The 22964-nt window shown below is 44.2% G+C and overlaps 1 protein-coding gene across 1 annotated transcript in view; it reads left to right on the top strand.

Annotated features, from left to right (window-relative positions):
- NXN (nucleoredoxin) overlaps positions 1-22964 on the top strand; it is a 457847-nt gene that overhangs the window by 388053 nt on the left and 46830 nt on the right. Inside the window, exon 6 of the mRNA XM_086955000.1 lies at positions 9634-9813. Coding sequence (XP_086811126.1) covers positions 9634-9813 — 180 coding nt within the window. The remainder of the gene's footprint in view (positions 1-9633; positions 9814-22964) is intronic.

Here is a 22964-nt window from a genome sequence, read left to right as displayed (position 1 = left end):
TCTCGAATTTGTGAGAGATAGAGCTATTGCATTTTAAATGATGTTTCTTGAGGAATTGCTGAAAACAAAAGACATTTATGTATTTTTCTTTTTGCCCCATTTCAATTCCTGACCTATGTGAGGATTGCTCAAAAATGTCCTGCTAACAGCAAGAGTACCAAAATAAGTGCTTCAAAACCCATTGAATATCACTGAGTTAACAGCTGGCTGTATTTATTGTGATGCATAAACATCAATAGTTAGGCCTTTATTACAGAAATTTCCATAGTCCGGAATCTTTTGGAAGCTGTTTTTTCTGCTTGAATCATGATAAGAAATTTGGTAATTACACAGCAACACAGTGTTGGTAAATTCAATTGTTATTTCCTATGAGGTTTAAGTGCACACCACATACTGAGGGACTTGCAGGGCATTGGGTGGATTGGTAGGTACTGCCCTCTTGACCCCGGGAGATTTGGGAGTGGTAATTACTTCACAGCGCTGAATTCACAACCGAGCTGTTACTCTAGGGAAGCACTGAGCCTAACAGACCATTCTGGTACAGGGACAATAGGCTTCAGCAGCAGGTTGAGCCCTGGGAAAGAGAAAGAGGTATTTGTTATAGAGGTCAAGCTCATCAAAAGGCACTAAGGACAAGTTTAGAGGTAACAGGGAAAAGAGCAACAGAGATTCATAGGAGAATGGTGGAATGAAAGGAAGGCAGGTTTGGTCCAAGTGCAGATAGGCTGGTTCGGTGCAAAGAAATATTGGAGTCAGGAGAAAGGGTAAAAGGGTTTGTCACTAACGGAAGTTCTCAAGATTAAGTTAAAAAAGAAATTGTTACGGGGGTGGGAATTTTGTTGCGGCAAAGGGAATATTTAACGTTTGAGTGCTGTGAGGACATAATCTGCGCAGCAATAAGCAGATGGTTGTATTTTTTTGTACCTGAGCTCAAATGGCCTTATGACAACAGCATAGGTTTGGGAGACTAAATGGCTGCTGAGTCCACGTTCAATATATTAAAAAAACATGGCAGAAGACCACAAAAGAAGTCATTGTCTTCCTGTACTGCACAATAAAGCAGAATTATCGAAAATACATAAATCTGTCCCCCAGAATAGAATGTTTGTAAGTACAAGTTTACAGCACTGAAGAATTGGATATGCAGTACTATGCAGCAGATGATGGATTACGTAGCAAATGCAGCAATATAAGTGCCCTCCCCCCTTTTTTTCTTTAAAAAAGGCCATTCATTACAGAAGCAGGTACTGCTGGCAGGTGTGTAATTGGCCTCTGCTGGTTATCAATAATTAAGCAGATTCAGCAGGACTGGGGCCCATGGGTTTGAGGGGCCCTCTGCATCACAGTTTTCACTGTCTACCTTTAAAAAAGGGGCATGGGAGCTTATTTTCCTTTTTAGCATTGGGACCGAGGGCACCTTTGCAGAAAAAAGGGAGACGTGTGGGAGCTTTATTTTTCTCTGAAAGGACAGAGAACCTTATTCAAAATCGGAGTGATGATCAGGCATGGTGCGGAAAAGGTGAATGATGCAGGGGAGATAGCCTGCTACTCAGGACTGCTTTATCTATAATACAGCAGGTGTAATTGCATTGGGGTCCAAGAGTGTGAGGGGCTCACAACACCCCAATTAAGGGGAGCAGTATTTTTGGGACCTTACATGTTTTTGTTTGATGCATTTGCTGTTTTATAAGTATCATACTTAGTGTGGTTTATGAGCTATAGAACAAGTACTCCTGAAATCATCTCATAAGCCCAGTCCCTTGCACACAGCCATGTCCCTCCCGCTCCACCAATCGTTGCCTTGAAGTTTTGCAGGGGGGCCCGACTGCAAAACATTTTCTTAGGGGGGCTCAGAGCAAAAAGTTTGAAGACCACTGCCATTGAAGCTAATGGTGATTCGCAACTGTGTTCTCACTCTGCACGCGTCCTCTATGGGTCCCCTGTGTCACTACCTTGGGTGGTTCCTTGTGGCCCCAGCGATTCTACAGGCTCTAGGCCTTGTCTAGTCAAGTCGTGGTTCTTATACCACTTTCTTAATATATGGTTTGGTACGCCCCTAGGGCTCAACGTATATTGTGCTAATTTACTGTGTGATATAAGTTTACCGTATGTACTATTGCCACTAGCCTCATAAAGAGACTTGTGGGATGTGTTTAGAATAAATGCATATATTTTATATATATACCTGGTGTGGTGCTCCTTTCATTTAGTCATTCACAAGATTATAGACTGGAAAAACAAGCTGCTTTACATTCCTTCAAGACTTAGCATGAAGGCTGCTCTCCATAGCTACCACTAGGATAGCTTTCACAAAAGGTTGTCTTTAACCTACCATCAATAAGGGTCGTTTGAGCTGCTGCAAGGTGCCCACTAGAATAGTGGACAGCATATGCCAGGCCAAGTTCTCACAGTGCGTACCGGCCTCTCCCCCTCCCCGTATACCCGGGCACAAGCGTACTGTTTTTTCAAAACAGACGGCATGACTGCCATGTACTACCTATGGAAAACAAAAATGGGGGCATGCAGTCTCTCCAGCTCTCGGTACTGGCACAGAGCATTTGGCATTGGTTGATCCACCACAAGGTACATCTGCTAGCGGAATACCTTTTAAAAGCAGACAAAAACTTTGCGGCAACAAGTTCACGAGTGGAACTCCACCCCCAAGTCCTGCTCCCAATATTTCTAGCGTTGGGGTTTCCCTAACCTAGATCGGTTTGCGACTGCCGAAAATGCCAAATATCCAAGCGCCGCCTCCAAGTTGCTGCACCCACAGTTCATGGGTAATGCACTATGGATGAACTGGTCAGGGATATTTGCCTACACTACCTCGCCTCTCCCACTTCTTTCTTACTTAGTCCAGAGGCTACAGAAAACATCACTCACCCTCATCATGGTGGTTCCTACGTGGGCCAGACATCCCTAGTTCACAACTGTTATAGAGTTTTCTGTAGTCCCTCTTGAGAAGCTACCCTACTAGCTGTATCTTCTCACTCTACATCATGACACAGTCCGACACCCTGACCCCAACTAGCTGAACTTAGCGATTTAGCTCCTGAGGTCCTAAAATGTGGCTACCTGAACCTGCTTGCTAAGTGTATGTTCATCCTCAGGCTTGCCGTCCCACCCCTGCTTGGTGGCAAAGAGGAAAAGGTTTGTCCACTAATGCCTACCCAAAAACATCAATCCACTGAAGGCAGAAGTTCAACACATTGTCTGCTGCCTGTTTTACTTGCAACGTTCAGGTCTGGCTTAAACTTACATCCATGTGCATTTGGCTGCATTAGTAGCATACCTATAAAGTAGGTAGCACTGTTCACTTAGGAAGGCCTTATGAGTGTCATCCCCCTCCAGGTTGACCAAACCTGGTCCTGGAATGTCAATGTAGTCCTCACTCTGCTCATGAGCCCCTTATTAAGTGCCCTCTCCAGTTCCTCTCATGGAAAGTTGCATTTCTTGTCACATTAACTTCTTTCAGGCATGTGAGTGAGATCCGAGCTCACATCCTGGAAGAGCCTTTTTTGAAGGTCCACACCAACAGATTAGTACTTAGAACTAACCCAAAGTTTCTGCCCATGGTGGTCTCCCCTTTCCACCTGCCATTTGAGGTTCCAGTGTTCTTCCCACAACCAGACTCACTAGCGGAAACAGCCTTTCACACATTAGATGTGAAAATGGCCCTCATGTACTACATCTTCAAGACCAATACAACATTTATCTAACACCCACACTTACCAGGCAAAGGCAGTGCCATTTCAAAAGCAGGGATAGCTCGCTGGCGCGTCAAGTGCATTCAGACCTGCTTCGCCAAGGCCAAATGACAGCTCCCTGCTCCCCCTAGGCCACATTCTACATTCAAGAAAGTGGCTTCCTTGGCTTTTTTGGGTAAGATCCCAATAGCTGACATTTGTAAGGCAGCTACATGGTCCACTCCACACATGTTTACCAAATACTACTCTGTGGACGTCCTGGTACTTCAACAAGCTCAAGTGGGCCAGGCTGTACTACGAGTTGGAAAGAGGGGACCCCTACAACCTAGTGGTTTGCTAATCGTAGGGATTGTACAGACATGAATTGAAAAGGAGAAAATAGCAAACCAATTGATGGTATTTACGCCCTTGTTACAACCTCATTTTACATAATCATTACATGAACATTAATAATTCACTTAGACAATAACGTATGCAAAATATATGATTATTTTATTTTTCTAATTCTTTTGTTTCATTTTTTTCAAAAACTTTTTTCCATTTTTGACAATGATTCATCGAGTAACTATAATAGTTCATATCAGTAACAATAAATAACATATAGTGCCTCTTGTGAACAAACATGCAACAATATACAAAAAATACAGACAAGGTGCTTTACGATATGTTCGGTCGGTGGAAAGTTATATGAAGGCAAAATGCGGTAGAGTGGGACACAACGCGTTTCGGCCTGAGGCCTTCATCAGGTGACCGTCATTTCGTTTTTTACACAGACAGGTGTACAACAAGTGCCTACATGGACAAGGATAAAACACATAAAGGAACATACGTCAATATTTGATATAGATTGATGTATATTTACTGTCTAAGCATACATTGCGAGGTTGAATCAAACAGAGAGGGAGTTATAAAATAACATCCTACTGATACATAAAGGGTAAATTTTTAATTTCTAGACATTTGTTATATATTATATCTGATTCCATGATACATTTCCAATGCGTGTACTACATACACTTTTTCAATCCTCTGCAGCATCCTCTGGCTAACCACCACTTATAGACAACTGTTTTAAAGTCCATGCAAACTATGTGTATTTACAGCTACACCTGCCATGAACAGAAAATGTTACTTTCCCTGTTAGCATCTGTTCATTAATTCACATGCGCCCAGCCACCTCCCCGGAAGTCTTTGGTTGTTGCAGATGCGTTACTTTGTCACTTTCTTTTTCTTTTCAACATTCACCTGCACAGGGAAGCGTTGTCACTTATGTCTTCCATCTCCATCCTCACCCGCCAGGTGGGAAAAAAATCTAGCCATGTATCCCGATGCCCGTGCCCTTTACCAGCCATAGGAGGAGTCACTATACCTCGGGACTCAAAGAAGGTCATCGAAAAGACTGTCAACAAACAACGAACCAGCTTCCTCGAAGAGAACAACATCCTCGACCCATCCCAGTCCGGGTTCCGCTGCAACCACAGCACCGAAACTGCCCTCATCGCCGCCACCGACGACATCAGGATCATGCTCGACAATGGAGAAATTGCGGCTCCTCCTGGACCTGTCAGCCGCTTTCTACACAGTCTGCCACCGCACACTAAGAGCACGTCTCCACGACGCCGGAATCCAAGAGAAGGCCCTGGACTGGACCTCCTCCTTCCTCTGCGGGAGAACCCAGCGCGTCCACCTCCCCCCTTCCGCTCCAAAGCCACCGAGATCATCTGTGGCGTACCCCAAGGCTCATCTCTCAGCCCAACGCTGTTCAACGTCTACATGGCACCACTCACCTACGTCGCCCGACAGCACAACGTTAACATCATCTCCTACGCCGACGACCCCCAGCTGATCCTCTCGCTCACCAAGGACCCCCACACCGCCAAAACCAACATCCACGAAGGAATAAAGGCTGTCGCCGACTAGATGATGGACAGCCGACTGAATCTGAACTCTGACAAGACAGAGGTCCTCATCTTCGGCTCCACCCCCTCGGCCTGGGACAACTCCTGGTGGCCAGCGGCACTAGGGGCAACCCCGACACCCATCAACCACGCACGAAGCCTAGGGGTCATCTTCGACCCCATATTCTCCATGACAAAGCAGGTCAACACTGTCTCCTCCTTCTGCTTCAACACCCTCCACATGCTTCGCAGGATCTTCAAGTGTGGATCCCCACCGAAACTAGAAGGACGGTCACCCAGGCCCTCGTCAGCAGTAGACTTGACTACAGCAATGCACTCTACACAGGAGCCCCGGCCAAACTCCTGACACGACTGCAACGCATCCAGAACGCCTCCGCACACCTGATCCCCGACATCCCCCGCCTCAGCCACATCACACCCCACCTGAAAGACCTGCACTGGCTCCCAATTAACAAGAGGATAACCTTCAAGCTCCTCACTCATGCACACAAGGCACTCCACAACACCGGACTAGCTCACCTCAACCGACGACTCGGCCTCTGCACCCCTGCCCGCCATCTTTGCTCCGTAGACCACGTCCTCACCATCGTCCCTCGCATCCGAAGAGTGACCACCGGCGGCAGATCATTCTCCCACCTAGCCGCCAAGACGTGGAACATGCTCCCCATTCCCCTACGACAAACAAAAGACCTAACCTTCAGGAGACTCCTCAAGATCTGGCTCTTCGAACAGTAGCAGCTTCCCCCCCCCTAGCGCCTTGAGACCCTCAGGGGTATGTAGCGCGCTTTACAAATGCTATGATTGATTGATTGATTAAAAAGACTTCTTTGAAGAAAAACAAGTTGTACACATCCGAACCCAACACTAGATGGCAGGAGAATGCAGAGCATGTGAATCTACAACACTACATGCCACAAACAGATGCTTAAAGGCTAAGTAACATTTTCCTTTCTTACCTGTTGGTGGAGATCTCTTTAATGCATATGACAGCTAATGAGATTCCTTATCTCCCACCTGTTCCCTGCTTGAGGTTGATGCCAGTCCATACTTTTTAATTATTTGGTCCCACCCATGGCATCCTTGGTCTCTATGGCAGTAAGGAAAAACATGTGGAACCTACATTGTCATCTCCAGTGGGCATTATAAGCACTTCCCGTCTCTCTGACACCATACTAGATGTCATGCTTCTGCTCCAGGCATTGGTGAAAGCAGTGTACCGTGAAAAATTCTGGATTCAGTCTGGAACCTGAAGATAAGCTTTATATAAGGAAATCTACAAGTATATTTTACCCATCACAAACAATGTTATCACAGCTGTGTAACTTTGTTTTTAAGAGGTCCCTCAACTCCAGGATGAACTGATTGCCTATTTTGACATTGCAAAATATGTTTCACAGAACTCCTACTGCTCTCTCAGAAAAATGTTGATGCTTCTTCCACCAAAGATCATTTGATCCATTTATGAACACAATGGCTTAGTTTCTAAAAGGTTAGCATATGCACATTTCTGCATCTCTGAAGAAAACATTACTATTGTTTGTGCAGTTAGAAAAGATTCATACAGTAAGCAACATAAAAATAAGTTGCTTATCTTCTGCGTTTAAGCTTAAAGCGATTAAAATCCTCAAAGCTCCACTGTAATGGATATTCTGCATTCAGTTGATGGTTAAACTCGTAAATCCATAAATGTGGATTGTTGGAATCATTGTTAACAGTATTTACTTTCATCAAAACTCCTGTTGATGGATTTTCTTTACAAAATGTAATGTGAAGCATCATTTTAAGGGGTTACAGAGGTATTATTGAGCTTTTAGCCCTTTCATCTTCCAAGAGGATAAGAAAGTCCTTCAGGGATCTTTTTACAAGCTTTACTCTCTTGACTCATTGTCTTTGAAAGAAGTACTGGGAAACCTGTTTTGCTAGAAGCCTAGTTGAGTATATGTCTGTCTTTCCCTTATCAATAGCAGTGGAATCAAGTTCTCATCCAGTTTGGATATAAGGGGAGCTAGATGACAAATTAAAAATAAATTACGTATATAGCAATTGAGATTCTCTTCCTCCTTACTCTCCTCTCAGTTGCCATGCAGTACTATAGGCTTGCATGCAGAGAAAAACTATCTAGGGACTGAGAAACTAAATAATCTGAAACAATTCAAAACCCAGTAAGTGAGCTTAGTGGTGATATTGGAAAACAGGAATTGGACCCTGATGTTGTTAAACACCTTTTCCTTGTATGTTTACCTATTTTACATAGCTATATGTCCTAGTGAGATGTATGTAATACAATAACCAGCCCGCTCTCATTACCATAGTAATCTTCAATGATGAAACAAAACCTTCCATAAAAAAATAGGTATTTTCGGATTGAAATAGTCTTAAAACGTCCTGTTAAAAATTAGGGTTTCTATGTGGTAGTGGTATGCACCCTGTCCAAGTAGGGGCCCTTCCTTCTAGTCCGGATAAGAGGATTACACGCCTAAGGTAACAAACCTATCCTCACCCCCATGGTAGCGTGGCACGAGCAGTCAGGCCTATCTCAGAGGCACTGTTCAAAGTATGGGTACATAACACACACAGTAACACAATACAAATAATACAAATGGACACCACACCAGTTTAGGGGAAAAATATCTTTATCTAAACTACTATAAGGATGTGGTATTTTTACACAAAGTACGTTCAGATGCGTAAATATTCACAATAGAAACAGCCGCAGAGGAAGGAAGCGTCGGAAAACACAGCAATGCGTAGGTACCTGAGTCCTTGGTGAGGGGATGCATCAGTTCTGCTGCATACAGGAGAAGTATTGATTTTAATCCGGTCTGATAGGGGAAGCGATGCATTGAAATCCAAGACTGTTCTGCCCTGTGGTTGATGCATCAGAAAACAGTGCACAGGTGCAATGCGTGGAAATCTGGGCACGCTGAATGTCGATGCGGCTGCACCAAACAGGCGCTGTGTCGATTTCTTCAGCCGTGGTCCTACGATGTGTTGATTGTTTCAGCTGTACAGCATGACCTGCGTCGGATTCAGTGCTGTGGTCTCGGACCCTGGAGACACGGTGTGCTGAACTAGAGTTGCAGCAGTTTCTTCGGCCACAGTCAGGCTCTGCGGCCATTTCTTGTGGTGCACAGTGGTGTTGAGTGGAAATTTCCCCCGCACAGCGGTGCAGAGTGCTGTACAGTGCTGCACTCTAGTCTCTGATCGCTCCAAAGATGGCACCTGCCCTTTTACCTTTGCTGCTGCCTCCGTAAACAGGGCCGCAAATCATCCTCTCGTGCCTCTCCCAACCAAGGAGCAGATGGCAGTAGCATCTACAGCTCAGAAGCGGCCCCTGTACCCCTGCAAGGCTACTATTTGCTTTAGTTTGGACCAGAGAAGAATGATTCACATCCATCTAGGTCTCCATCTACTCCTCCCCTTATTGTTAGTAATATTCACCATTACATTGTACACTTATGCAATTCTTCATTGAAACTGTTCTCTTTCCTGCCAAAGCGTACTACTGTATATTTTTTAGTATGTCAGTTTGGTTACACTGAGACAACAAGGTGAAATAGTTATGACTGCTCATTTTTCGTAACATTAAGTTAATCTTTATTTGTAAAGGAAAAGTTGATCCTAGAATTGATAGTGTTTATCGGATCTGGGGAAGGTGAGCAAAAATGTAATGTTTAGGTGTAGTCTGGATGGACGATCCTTAGGCTGCTCTTTTGTCAGTGGACCTAACGAGAGACACTGCTTTTAGGGGCTGTTGCAGTGGAACTTCAATCAACTTTCACAAGAGTTAGTGACACATACATTTCAAGTGGTCACTAAAAGTCATCGAATTTTCGTTGAGTACTACGATGGACCGAATAGACGTGAAAGGTTTGCAAACCTAGGGCGTCTGTTAACCGTGAATTGTAGGTCTAAATTACCTTCAGATGAAGAGCACAAATGTATGGATGGATGACCAAGAGCATAGAAAATCACCTGTCCACTTATTGTGTCTCTTTTTGATACAGGAATACCAACGCTCATAGTACTTGACCCGAAGGGAGATATTGTCACACGACAGGGACGAGTTGAAGTTTTAAATGATGTTGACTGCAAAGAGTTTCCATGGCATCCAAAGCCTATCCTGGAACTAACAGACTCCAATGCTGTGCAGCTGAATGAAGGACCTTGCCTGGTTCTTTTTGTGGGTAAGATATAGGTGTTTTAATTTACTGCTAATTTGTATTATGTTGCAAAATCCAAATATTCACTGTATTGTGAGGTTTGTAATATGCTGCTGTTAACCTTAATGACTTCTGCTTTCCCTGCGCAAAGTACCCCAGGTTTTATCTGGAAGAACTTGTACAGGAAATGGAACTCCCCATTCTGAATTCCGCAGACAGAAAGAGCAGAACATATGAAGTCTCTAGGGATGGGTGGAGAATTCCGCTCAGCCGGCGCAGTTCGCAGAGTTTCTCCCACTGCTCGTTTTGCACAGAGCTCAAAGTTCCACAAAACTAAGCAAAGTGATGCGGAGTGGAATTTTTTCTCTCGAACAGCTCGCCAACATTAAGTTGGCGAGCGCTTGTGAGAAAAAATCACATGCTAGACCTCCTCCCTGCGAGATTTCTCAATGTGGGTGGTCGTTGCAAGTCACGACTGCTCACATTATGTTGCATCCGCTCGCGTTGAGAAATCTGCTGCTCTCATTGAGGATGAGAAAAAACAAGGGGGGTTTCGTCCAAGACCAGACGCCAGGTTTGGACGTGTCAGTATAATGAAGAAAACAAGCATTTACAATGCAATGGTTTTCCCTTTGTTAAAGTTAGAGCTATTGGCATTGCTCTTGACATTATTTTTATTTATGTTTTTTTTAACATAAATAAATGGCATTGTCATTTACAATGCCACTAGCTTTATCTATCGCAAATGACACACAAACACACACAGAGCCCCCCCACACACACCCCCACACAGAGCCCCCCACACACAGCCACTTAGAGCCCCCCACACACACAGAGCCCCCCACACACACAGCTACACAGAGCCCCCCACACACACAGCCACACAAAGCTTCCTACACACACAGCCACACAGAGCCCTCCACACACACCCACACAGCACAAGCAGGCAACAGGGGGACACGGAGGCACAAGCAGGCAACAGGGGCACACAGAGGCACAAGCAGACAACAGGGGCACACAGAGGCACAAGCAGGCAACAGGGGCACACAGAGGCACAAGCAGGCAACAGGGGCACAAAGGCGAAGGAGGTGAGACGCATGAGAATCTATGAAGGATACCAGTGCTGCAGAACAGCACTTACAGGCCTGCAACATTTTTCTGTTAATCAGAAACGGTAATTAAGTTACCTTGGAATAATAAGGTTTTGATTGAAGAGAATTAAGATTTCATAGGAAGGGGAGATGACATTTTGGTGGAGGGTGGTTACACCAATGATTCGGTAAATATAAGGACCATTAATCTATCCCACCACCTCAAGTGTAATGACTTCAAATACAGATTTAGCACTAAAAACATTCTGCAATTGAAAAAGGAAGAGGCATGCCAGAAACCGCATAAGTATAAGTATCAGTATGAAAGCTCAGCGCAGAAACTAGAGACTATGTCAGGAGCTTGAAGAAGTGGGGAAAGTAGCCAGCTACACTAGGCTAAGAATACCCACTTAAAATATCAACGTCAGACCCAGCAATGTTGGAAAGGCAAGGAGTCCAAGCAAGAGCACGCACTTGTGTCTTAGACCATATCCCTCACAGGAAGAAAAAAACATTTCAATATATTAAGAAAAGCTTTCCAGTCCCCCCCGGATCAAAAGGCTGCTGACTTAACATTTGCTTTCCATCCCACACCCGATTTGTGACCTCCAACAGCTTGACCACAATATGACCTTCGATCTCCTACCTTCCAGACTTGGTGAGGACGATAATGGCTCCACTGGAGCATTTGAAGGAGGCCTCCACAGCTCCAACAGCAGTTGCTTCAGTTGGGTCACAAGTTAGGGGTGATACCCGCCGAGTTCCTCAAACAGCTGACGGTGAAAGATGGCAGCTTCTGCCTCGCGGGCAATCTACAAAGCAATACGTGTGCAGGGGAGGGGTATGGAAACAAGTCAGTCAGCACATGGTGGGCACAGGATAGAGGCAGCCTGAGAGGAGACCACAGCAGAATTAACAAGCGTGTCATGCCTTGTAGAAACCATTACAAAGGATGGTTCGATATACACTGATGCACTGTGTAACAAGTGCACTTTGCACAAAACTCAATTAAATGAATGACATTCCTATGGAATGGTTTCACATGGTCATGCTAAAGTTTTCTGCCGAGTCATCCAAAGACCTTCCTCCTTCCAGTGTCCTCCCTGACACTCCTGTCGAACTGCCAAGATTCTGCTCCCCTTACCTACCTTGCACCAAACTGAGCAGCAATCTGCAAAATCAGATCGATTTGAAAGCTAATTCGGGTGGATGCCTGTGGAAGGAAAGACTCACATCTGTACTGCTATCACTTAATGAAACTGCTAATTTGAAGCCCTACCTGCCGGACTCTGTCAGAACTATCATAGCGGCAGCTAAGCTCTTAAAGGAGGCCTCCACAGCGCCTATCGCTACCGCCTCAGCCGGGTCTCTGGAGCTAGCAGTGACACGGGACAGTGCTTCGAACAGCTGGCGGTGAAAAATGGCAGCCTCAGCCTCAGGAGAGATCTGCAGGCCGGAGATGAGGGAGGGGAAGGTGAAAGGGTAGGCAAAAACATTTGAACAGAACAGGGTAGGCATGAAAGAGGAGTGAACAGACAGGGGATACACCAAAGAAATAAAAGAAAAGTTATGATCATAAGTTATGAGGCTAGACTGTACAGCAAGTCATGCACACCACACGGGAGGGGGAGATAATGGAATTAAAGTGCTGCTCACAAGCTATTCAGGCAGGGTGATAATTGCTAGACCTGGCGAGGAATCACCGCAAGAATCAGAGGCGGAGCGGGTGTGAGCTTGTTTAGAAACAATCCGCCGCCAATATACTTAACTCTGCAGGCCGGACTTCGGTTGTGTCGCACGCAGCAAAGTTAACGAGGCCCCGCGCCCACACACTCGCGTAACGGTCTCCCTTTACACAGAGTTTGGAAAGCTCTGTTCTAGGGAGTGTAGTGTCACGAGGGAAGGAGGAGGCGCACGGGGATGCACGGGACAGAGGCACTCACCTGCACCTTGCGACGGCGGCACTTCTCCGGTCTCCCTCTTCGGCATGGGAGACCGGCAACGTCCTCCGCATCTCCCGGGGTTCCCTCCAGGCCACGGGAGCCCCGCGGGCGCCGCCATACTGCTTGCCGTCTTCCTCTCCTTCTTCCCCTCGGGCTGCGGGGGGCGGGCACTTCCGGCCGGCCGCGCTAGGATTGGCCGGCCGGCCAGTCACGGGGCAGGAGAGACGCAGAAGTGCCGGCAATGCCGGACCAGACACGGGGGCGTTCCCGGCGTCGCGTGACGTCGGCAAAAGCCAAAGAATGTCGGGAACGCCCCCGTGTCTGGTCCGGCATTGACGGACAGGCCCCTCGTCCAATGGCAAGGCTCCATTTACGGAGCCAGCCAATGAATGACGAGGGCCGAGCCAAAGCACACTACTGTTCTCATCAGGTTTTCGCCTGCGCGAAAAAGCTGCGCAGAAAGCGCAGCTTTCGCCAGGCAAAACCTAAAAAGGGACAACCTGGCTATCAATTTATGACTCGCTATGTTAATTGGGCGGACAAAAGCTAAGACATATAAGTTTTTGCGCTTTGAGTGTGTTGATCACATTTCTTTATCATGTTCGGCACATTTTATAGAAAATTTTAAATGTATTAAATACATTTCAAGTACACAACAACAGCGATACATATATAATGCATTTCATCAAGTAAATTAATGAGACATGAAATAATGCAAACGTAAAAAATATACAAACCTTGTACAAAAATTACACCAGCAGAATATTTGTGCCAATATTTCAACGCAATTCCATAGTATTGAGGATGCGGCAGTTCAAGTACATCTACTCGAGCTGCAGAACGAAGCAGCGTCTTCTTGCGCTGCGTTTAGTGCTGTTCGCTCTGATTTTACAGTGCTGGGAAAATCCTGGTTCTAAAAGTCAGTGAGAGTATTGCTACTTGCCAAACTCCGCTAGGCTGAGTTTTTGCATCACTTCGTGGAACAGAATTCCACGCATTCCGCAAGGCTTAAAAGTCTCTTGCCTGTACTGCAGAAAGCGTAGAAGTGAAAGCCCTATTCTTATCCCTATCTAACCCCTCATCCCCCTAGGCTCCGAAGTGGGGAAATGGTAATTTTTAACTATGCTTAGTTGTATCTCTTGTTGAAGTTAGATATTTAATTGGTGATTGATAGATTCAAGAAACTGCTGAAAATTTGGCTTTTCTAGTTCTCTGCTGCCCGATTCTCTATGCCTCCTGCCGTTCCAGCACTGGTAAGCTCCGTTTGAGCAGCAATGTACTTGACAAGATTACCATAACATATACCGACTAATCCTTTCTTTCTGCATCATCCCTGCTATTTGTTGGTTTCTAATAAGGTGAACTACCCTTATGTAATTCTGACCAAATTCTAAGTTCATTGTGTGCAACTAAAATAAATGGTCCGCCCTATTGTGCGGGCTAGAACTGGATATTTTATGTTAATACATTGTATGCTAATTCTTCTTAAGATTTTTATATTCATGCATTTTGAAATCGGTGATTCGAACCTTTAATTTTTATGACCATACTATTTAAGTTCTGTTAAACTTTCTAATAATAACTGCGAAATTAACAATTTTTCTGTTGCAGGATCTCAGTGTGAAGTTATTGTTCAGTCTTCACTTTTTAAATACTGACTGCTAAGGCTGAAAATATTATTCTACCTACATTCTAATATCTGGCTCGATCGGAGATGTTTCTTGACCAAGTGAATGCTGGAGTTTGTTTTGAGGATGTTTTAGCAGTGCAGCGATGGCACCCAATGACTGCTCTACCAAAGCTAAACACAGAAGTTCAAAGAATAGCATTCTACAGAGGTTCATCTGCCAACATTGGCAGGCTAAATTTCCTTTTCATAAATTAAATTGCGTAGGATAATACGCGGGAGGCAGGCCCCCAGAGGCATGATGGAGGATTTGTGGTGGATTAAAAAACACATAACACAACAAAAGGATTAAAGAATGCTCAGGTTTTTTTTATTATTCCTTACTTGTTCCATGCTTTCCCTCTTTGACCTTCTCTGCTTCCTCATATATACCAGAATTTACTATCTCTGTTTCTCTAAGAACACCTCCCACCCCCGCCCCAAAAGAAAAGCTCACTTTTCACCTGTAAGGTTAGATGGTTCATGATGTAAAGAAAAAACACTAAGAGATGTCACTACTCTCATGGCATCTCTGATGCAACTTGCTCAGCAACATAACTCATCAAAATCATCTGTGAATTCCAAAGCCCAGAATGCTCCTCACCCTGCATCAGCAACACTTGGGAACTCCTCAATTTCTTAGCAGAGCATTTAATTAAGAGGTTCCCTCTTACAATTTTCTGCAACCGTACCGCGTACACCGTCCATCCCAATCACTCGTTTTAGATTTCGCCTTAGCTTGTGAAATCTCTTGTATATCTTAAAAGGGAAGTCTTATCAGTTCACATAGCTGAATTACTATGTTCATTCACTTTTGTGTAGAACTTTTTTGTTTGTTACCTTCCCCTGGCTGCACACATTTACGATACTTTTCTAAAGCTGTTGACACTGTTTAAGCCCCATTCACTGTCAAGATAAGATCTCTTCCCACAAAAAAGGCAGACTGCTTCTAACAGTATGCTGGAATACTTGCTTTTTATTTCTCAGCTGTGTCAAGCAGATGTGTTACCCTTAGAACGTTTGTGGCATTCCCTATTCTTGCCTCAGTGCCTTTCTTTGCACTTTGTAGACCTTATCAGATTGATTTTTTTCAATGTAATCTGTTTGATCATAATGATCTAAAATCTCAATGTAATAAACATTGCGTGTTAAAAATACAGTTAACCCCTTCGCAGCGGGATAATTCCCCCGCAGTGCTAGGGGGGCGGGGGGCGCGCACAGCGCCCCGTTGCTGACGACGAGCGTTCCAGCAGCCATGATGAGCTCAGCTCGTCATCAGCACACGAGCACCGTAGCTGATGCTGAGCTAGTCATCAGCATGGGAGGGGTTAAAACTCAGAGCTATGCTATACTTTGTTAATAAACAGGCAGCCACAAGTGCAGTAACCTTACAGACAACAGGGTCTTGATTTGAATGGCGCAGCATATGCAGTAGCACCAGCACAAAAGTTGTCAGAACTCCTTTAAGCACATAATATGCTGTTTTTGACTACAAAACAGGCAGTCACAATTGGAGTGACCTTGCAGTTAAAAGGGACTTGATTTGAATGGTATGGCAGGTGCAATGGCATGCTGGGGCCAAAAGCTCTAGTGACCCCCACTAAACCCATATTATTGATAAAAATGTAAACTAAACAGGCAGTCACAGGTGCAGTTGTCTTGCAGGCAACCGGGTCTTGATTTGAATGGTGCAGCAGGTACATTGGCACCGCACCCAAAAGTTGTCAGAACTCCACTAAACGCATAATATTGCTACTTCTATCCCTCCGCTATCCTTCTAAATCTAAATAATTCACTAATATCCACCACTCAAATTACTAGCGTGCTACTTGCCAAAAAGAGCTTCAACACCCGATCAAGGATAACAAGTGCTATATAAATGCAAACTTTTTTCCCTCTTCTATACCTCCGCTATCCTTCTAAATCCAATTAACTCACTAACCTATCCACCACTCAAATTACTTCCATATTTCACTATACTAATTCAACACTAATCCTTTTCCGGGTTCCGGAGTAGCGTGCTACTCTCTGAAAAAGCGCGTTGGCGCCTCGTCAGGGGTAGTAAGTGCTTTATAAATGCAATTACAATACAATACAATATTTGATCATACAGGCAGACACATTTGCAGTTGCTTTGTCGTTTAAAGGGGCTTAATTTAAATGGTGCAGCAGGTGCAGTGGCACCGGGATCAAAGTTATCATAACTCTATTAAACACCGAATATTGCAGTATTTTACTACTAAACAGTCAGACACAAGTGCAGTTACCTTACAGGCAATAGGGTTGTGATTTGAATAGTGCAGCAGGTGCTGTGGCACCGGGTCAAGAGTTGCCATAACTTCTCTAAACACCAAATATTGCTATATTTTAAAACTAAAAAAGTAGCGTCTCCTGATTAGGGGACATCCCCCTGAGCACTGCGTGACGTCTGCGTTGGCAGAATGTAAACATCTGTAGATTTTGTGCCACAATAGTAGACTCAAACACTGATGCTGAGCTTCTGTAAATTTATTTGTGGAACGATATTCATTTCATCATATTGAATGCTGATATAGTCAGCTTAACTACGAACTGTCGCCAGCTTCAATAATAATTCCCAATGCATTTCAGGCAAGGTCTGCCCTTCGTCAGGGGACAAATTCTACAAAGGAAATGGGAAAAGATATGTTAAGGAAACAAGGCCAGGAGTCTCAAGCAAGCCCGCCCCTACACCCGTGTGAGTTTTTAAGTCTGAATCACGATGTAAAAAACGAAAGGGTGTGGGAACCAAAGAAGTTCGGTGTGACAAAATGCGGAATACTATGTTCGGAGAAGCTGCATAGTTGTATGATCATGCGGTTTAAATCAGATGGTGTGAAAAAGAATGGGTATGTGATTGGTTAAAAAGTGATAGGAACAGCTGGGAGTAACTTGGTGTACCAGTTATTGGGTCAGTGCACTCCCCGTACCCTGAGTGAATACGTAAAACTTATAACGCAAGTCTTGGTGGCAATCAAAAAATTAAGTGCGTAAAAGTGACTCTATATGAATACAAGCGTCTGTAACAGACCCGATATAAAAGCTTGCCGGCAGTAATCCAAGCGTGAGCGAGAATCAACTGTACCTAGTCATCCACTTACAAAAACGGCAGACATAAGCATGGGTGTTGTACAGCTAATGGTGCTAACCACAAATGCAAGTATGGTTAGTCAAGGGGTGATAGTGATTCAAAAACAACAATCATGCAGGACTGCAACGTATACAAGTTGAGATACTGGAAACGATTTGTTAAAATAAAGATGCTCTGTGAATACCGGCGAGATGTGATGACATGCATACGGAGAAAACTTACGTGAACAGGATAGAAATAACATGCCTCAGTAAACCACCAAGGAAACACCTGTGTGTGGGACAGGAAGTTGGTTAAATGGATTAGGTAAAAAGAGGAGACGGGTTAAGGACAAGTAAAAGAAAGTCAAAGATTCAAGCGCCATCTTGAAATAGGTCATGAATGAGAGATAGGTGACAAAATAACACTATAAACAGGCATAGAAAAATATACAACCAAAATACTGCCCTTCCTCTACCTAAGCCCCCAGAATTCTGAGGTGACCAAACACTAGGGTACAGTTCATTTGTGAGTAGGCTGGAGGCAGCCCTTTGACTTGTAAGTGTGTTAGGACCAGCTCCGCCTCGCTCATTCTGCTAGCATCTAGTTCTCCTTTCTTTCACCGTCTTAGAAGAATAAACTAAGGCCAACTCCCAAGCTATTCAGTCATGTGACCCAGGTCACCTGGCAACAGTTAGAAAATGGTTAGGACAAGAGTTAAATCTAGCAGGATAAATCTAGCAATGTTGTAACACAATAACTTATTAATTGTTACAGGTGGAAAAAAATAGAATTTCACTGGTTATCTGAACATTTTTGCGTAAGTCGATTTTTTAAATTTATTGACCAGGGCGTCATTGCTAGGTAGATGAAGCAAGTATCATAGATACACACAAAGATCTTTTGCTGTGGATTTTATTCAAAGAGGTACAGAAATAAAGTACATAAAGTGCAATTAAGAAAATGTTTATAGTGACATAGTTTTATACAATCATATATATGTATGATTTCTGTGCGTCTGCTCGAACTTCAGGATTGTGGTAGGTATATATATAAAATAAATATATATATATATATATATATATATATATATACACACACACAAAAAAGGAGTTTAGGTGGAAGGCAGCTCCTGTATAGAGCACCCTCAACACCAGCGACACTCTAAATTTGCTTTTCTATCAAAGTTTTTAAGCATAGGATTAGCACAGTGCTGAGATAGAAATGGACAAAGTCTTTTGCCATTTGTACAGCAAAGTCTTTAAGCATAGGATTAGCAAAGTGCTATCCACGCCGAGCTGTAAAATGACAAAAGCCTAAACTTGGGAACTACCCAGAGTTCTCTCCTTCTTTTTTGCATAATTTATGCGTCACTCTATGCCTGCAAGGGTATTGTTTTGAGATATATATCCCCGAAAATGGCTCACTCGCGCACTGACACATTGAATCTTTGCAAGAAGATTGTTTGGGAGAATATATACATATACTGGGTGCTCCCTTGTGTCTGGACAAAGCTAAACCTCTCTGAAGAGCTGTAATGACAGCGAAACAGGTGTCATGGGTTGCTTTTATTCATTTCAGGTTGGCTTGGATGGTATTTTACCAATCCAAAGCTGTAATATTGTGCCTGGAGTGGTAAATGGCTTTTGTCATTTTACAGCTCGGCATGGATAGCACTGTGCTAATCCTATGCTTAAAAACTTTGATAGAAAAGCTGACATTTGAGGTGAGCAAATTTAGAGTTCTCTCCTTCTTTTTTGCATAATTTATGCGTCACTTTATGCCTGCAAGGGTATTGTTTTGAGATATATATCCCCGAGAATGGCTCACTCGCGCACAGACACATTGAATCTTTGCAAGAAGATTGTTTGGGAGAATATATATATATATATATATATATATATATATATATATACATAGCTCCAGTCGCCGAGTCACAACCACCGCGGCTCCAAACCGAAGAGTGCGTCGTCGTCAAGAACGGACTCGACCAAGTCCTTATGTATAAATCAATCCTCTTCCCACTGGCACAGGAAGGCGACGCCATGTTCTGCTTTTACCAAAAATTTATTTTACAAGTCGGCTGCTGGGACGCGTTTCGCCTGTTCACCAGGCTTGTTCACCACAGTGCGAGTAAAGTTTGCATTACTTAAAGCCCACTTACGTTCAATTACGTGAATGAAACTACAATTCAATTGCCACTGAAAACAGACTCATAGTTTTTTACGGGTCGGGTATTTTAAAAGCGGTAACACATTCTTTTAACCCTTGTATTTTTGTAAACATTTACACAGTCGGTATTTATCATATTTAAAATGCAATTTCATTCAGAGCATTTAATAAAGTCACTAGTGCATTCGAGTGTCAACCGACGATGATGGATTTAGAGCAAGTGCTCATGAATGACAGTGTGATATACAGGAATCCTATTGGTAGCAAACAATAAAATACATAGGAATTATACCGCTTTGAATTCTATGATTATTATGAGTTTAGCCCTAGTGGGCAGTTTTGTTGGCGGCATATTTCATGTCTAACATTCTCTAGTGGGCTTTAAACATATACATCAAAATAACCCAAAATAAAGAAAAACTGTTAAAAACAACTGCAAACATTGAAAGGGTGTTTTTCTACTGCTTGAGAATTAAAGGTGTCTATGAAGATCTTCTTCCATGTTAAGACCTCCCGGGTGCTTGCTATTTAACTTTATTATGTACCTCGACTCAAGTTTTCGCAGCTTTTTCTCATAATTACCACCTCTTTCACTTTTCTTAATCGCATCTATCACAAAGTAAGACAGTCCTGTCAAGTTTCTATCATGCATTTTATCAAAATGTCTTGCGACAGGATATGTCTTATCTCCATTTTTGATGGCTCGAAGATGCTGCAAAATTCGCATATGAACAGGGAGGGTCGTGCTGCCCACGTACTTCAAGCCACAAGGACACTGAAGCACGTAGACAGCATGATCAGTTTTGCAGTGGTAGTGCCCTATGATTTTGAATTTTCTGTCTGAGAGATTGGATGTATATGTTGAGGTGTTTTTACCATGAATACATGCCTTACATTTTAGACATTTTAAAAATCCCTCCTTTTTAACCAACCCCAATTTAGTTTTTTTTTGGGAAGAGGAACTTTCAAAGTATTGCTCACCATCATTTGTTTAAAGCATCTGGCTTTTCGGAATGTAATCTGGGGTTTTTTGGTGACAATTTTACCTAGAACAGGGTCACTCCGTATCAAATGCCAGTGCTTATTGAGAATGCCTCTAACCTGAGTATGCTCAGTATTGTTGGTAGTGATCATTCTGCAAGTATTCTGATTTTCATTTTCTTTTCTTTTGGCGCTGTTACTTTTGCCAAAAAGAATTTCCTCTCTTGGTTTTTTCTTCGCTTTAGTGATTGCTGAATTTACACATTCTGTGGTGTAACCTCTGCTTTAAAGCGGCTGCTCAGATTAGTAAGGGCATCATTACATCTGTTGGTATTACTGCAATTGCGTATAGTGCGTAGGCTTTCCCCATAGGGGATGCTACGAATCAGGTTCTGGGGATGGAAGCTCTTAGCGTGTAACAAAGTGTTACCAGCACTTGGTTTACGATAGAGGGCTGTTTCTAGTTTGCCATTCTCAATGTAAACTGTGAGGTCCAAAAAATTGACCTCAGTTTTGCTGATGTTGCTGGTGAACTTCAGATTTAAATCATTGTGCTCTAGGTTTTTAATGAAGTTGACCAGATGGGATTCTGTGCCTTTCCACACGATGAAGAGGTCATCGATAAACCTACTCCAATGCATAATGTTGGTCTGCCAAATGTCTGGGTACTGCTTCCGGACTACCTGCTCCTCCCACCAGCCCATATGCAAATTAGCAAAGCTGGGGGCGAAGCAGGTACCCATCGCAGTACCACAGACTTGATGAAAAAGTTCCCCATTAAAGAGAAAGTAATTATTTTGCAGACATATCTCAGTCATTTCCAAGATCATTTGTGTATGAGCCCAATATTTGACTGGTCTACTCCCCAAGAAGTAACTAACTGCATTCAGTCCATCTCGATGTCTTATGCTTGTATACAAGCTAGTTACGTCAATGGTTGCCAATATATAATCCTCTTCCCATGGGAGATCATATACTCTTTTCAAGAAATCCCCAGTATCTTGAATGTATGATGGGAGGGATTTAGTAAGTGGGCACATAAATTAATCGATATATTTAGATGTATTGGACAAGGCACTTTGTATCGCGGAAATTATTGGCCTACCGGGTGGATTTTTTTTCAAAATCAAAGGGCACTACCACTGCAAAACTGATCATGCTGTCTACGTGCTTCAGTGTCCTTGTGGCTTGAAGTACGTGGGCAGCACGACCCTCCCTGTTCATATGCGAATTTTGCAGCATCTTCGAGCCATCAAAAATGGAGATAAGACATATCCTGTCGCAAGACATTTTGATAAAATGCATGATAGAAACTTGACAGGACTGTCTTACTTTGTGATAGATGCGATTAAGAAAGTGAAAGAGGGGGAGGAGCCAAGATGGCGATCGGGGCAGACGTGTAAGCCCTCGGCTCCGCCAGCCCTTGAGCCCCGCTTCGATATCCTGTTAATTATCCTGGCGCTTTTTGGCGGTGGCGTGTTCCGGAGGCTGCGCTGAATCTACCCACGTTTTCCCGGGATCTCTACCTGCCCGGTGACCGGAGTTACCCGCTAGTCCGTCCCGCGGCTCTGGCCCCGGCTTGAGCCGCTGTGCACCGCCGGACCGGGAAGAACAAAGAACGGCTGCGCTGATGGGTTGGTGCCGGCGGCTTGGAAGAGCCGTTCCTGCCTAGAATCGGACCAGACTACATCATTCTGCCGTGGTTTTCTCGAACATTGTGCCTGCTGACTGCGAGGAAGGGATATGCGCTATGTTCGGCTTCTCTGAGTGGTGCCGGAGACGAGCTGCCTAGCCTCCATTGCAGTCTTTGCCCTTCACCGGCGAGCGGACCCTGGTGTGTCCCGACCTCACAACGGAGCAACGTACTCTCCCAGCTACAGACTACCGACTGCAACTCGCCCTGCAGGATCAGTGGCTTGGACTGAGCTCCCTCATGCCGCGCCCGCCCCAACTTCATCGTCGGACTACCAAATGGAGGTGCCCCGCGTCTCCCATTGTGAGAAAGATCGTCTACCCTCATCCCCCGACCGCCGAAATCGGCCTGAGATGGGGCACGGATTCCGGGAACCCTCTCACGATTCTGAGACGGAGGTTCCGCTTTTCACTCCTACCTATGGAACCGTCCTCGCGGCCCTCCAGGACCTGCGAGCTGCGATGGACCTTGGCTCCCGCACACTGGGTGAGAAACTAGACGCCATTTTGCTTAACCTGGGGCGGGCACGGAGGGTCGATAC

The sequence above is a fragment of the Lissotriton vulgaris genome, chromosome 2_1 (genome assembly GCF_964263255.1).
Source record: "Lissotriton vulgaris chromosome 2_1, aLisVul1.2, whole genome shotgun sequence".
In the NCBI taxonomy this organism is placed as follows: Eukaryota; Metazoa; Chordata; class Amphibia; order Caudata; family Salamandridae; genus Lissotriton; species Lissotriton vulgaris.
Note: the sequence above shows the minus strand (reverse complement) of the source record. Positions and strands in the feature narration are given on the sequence as shown.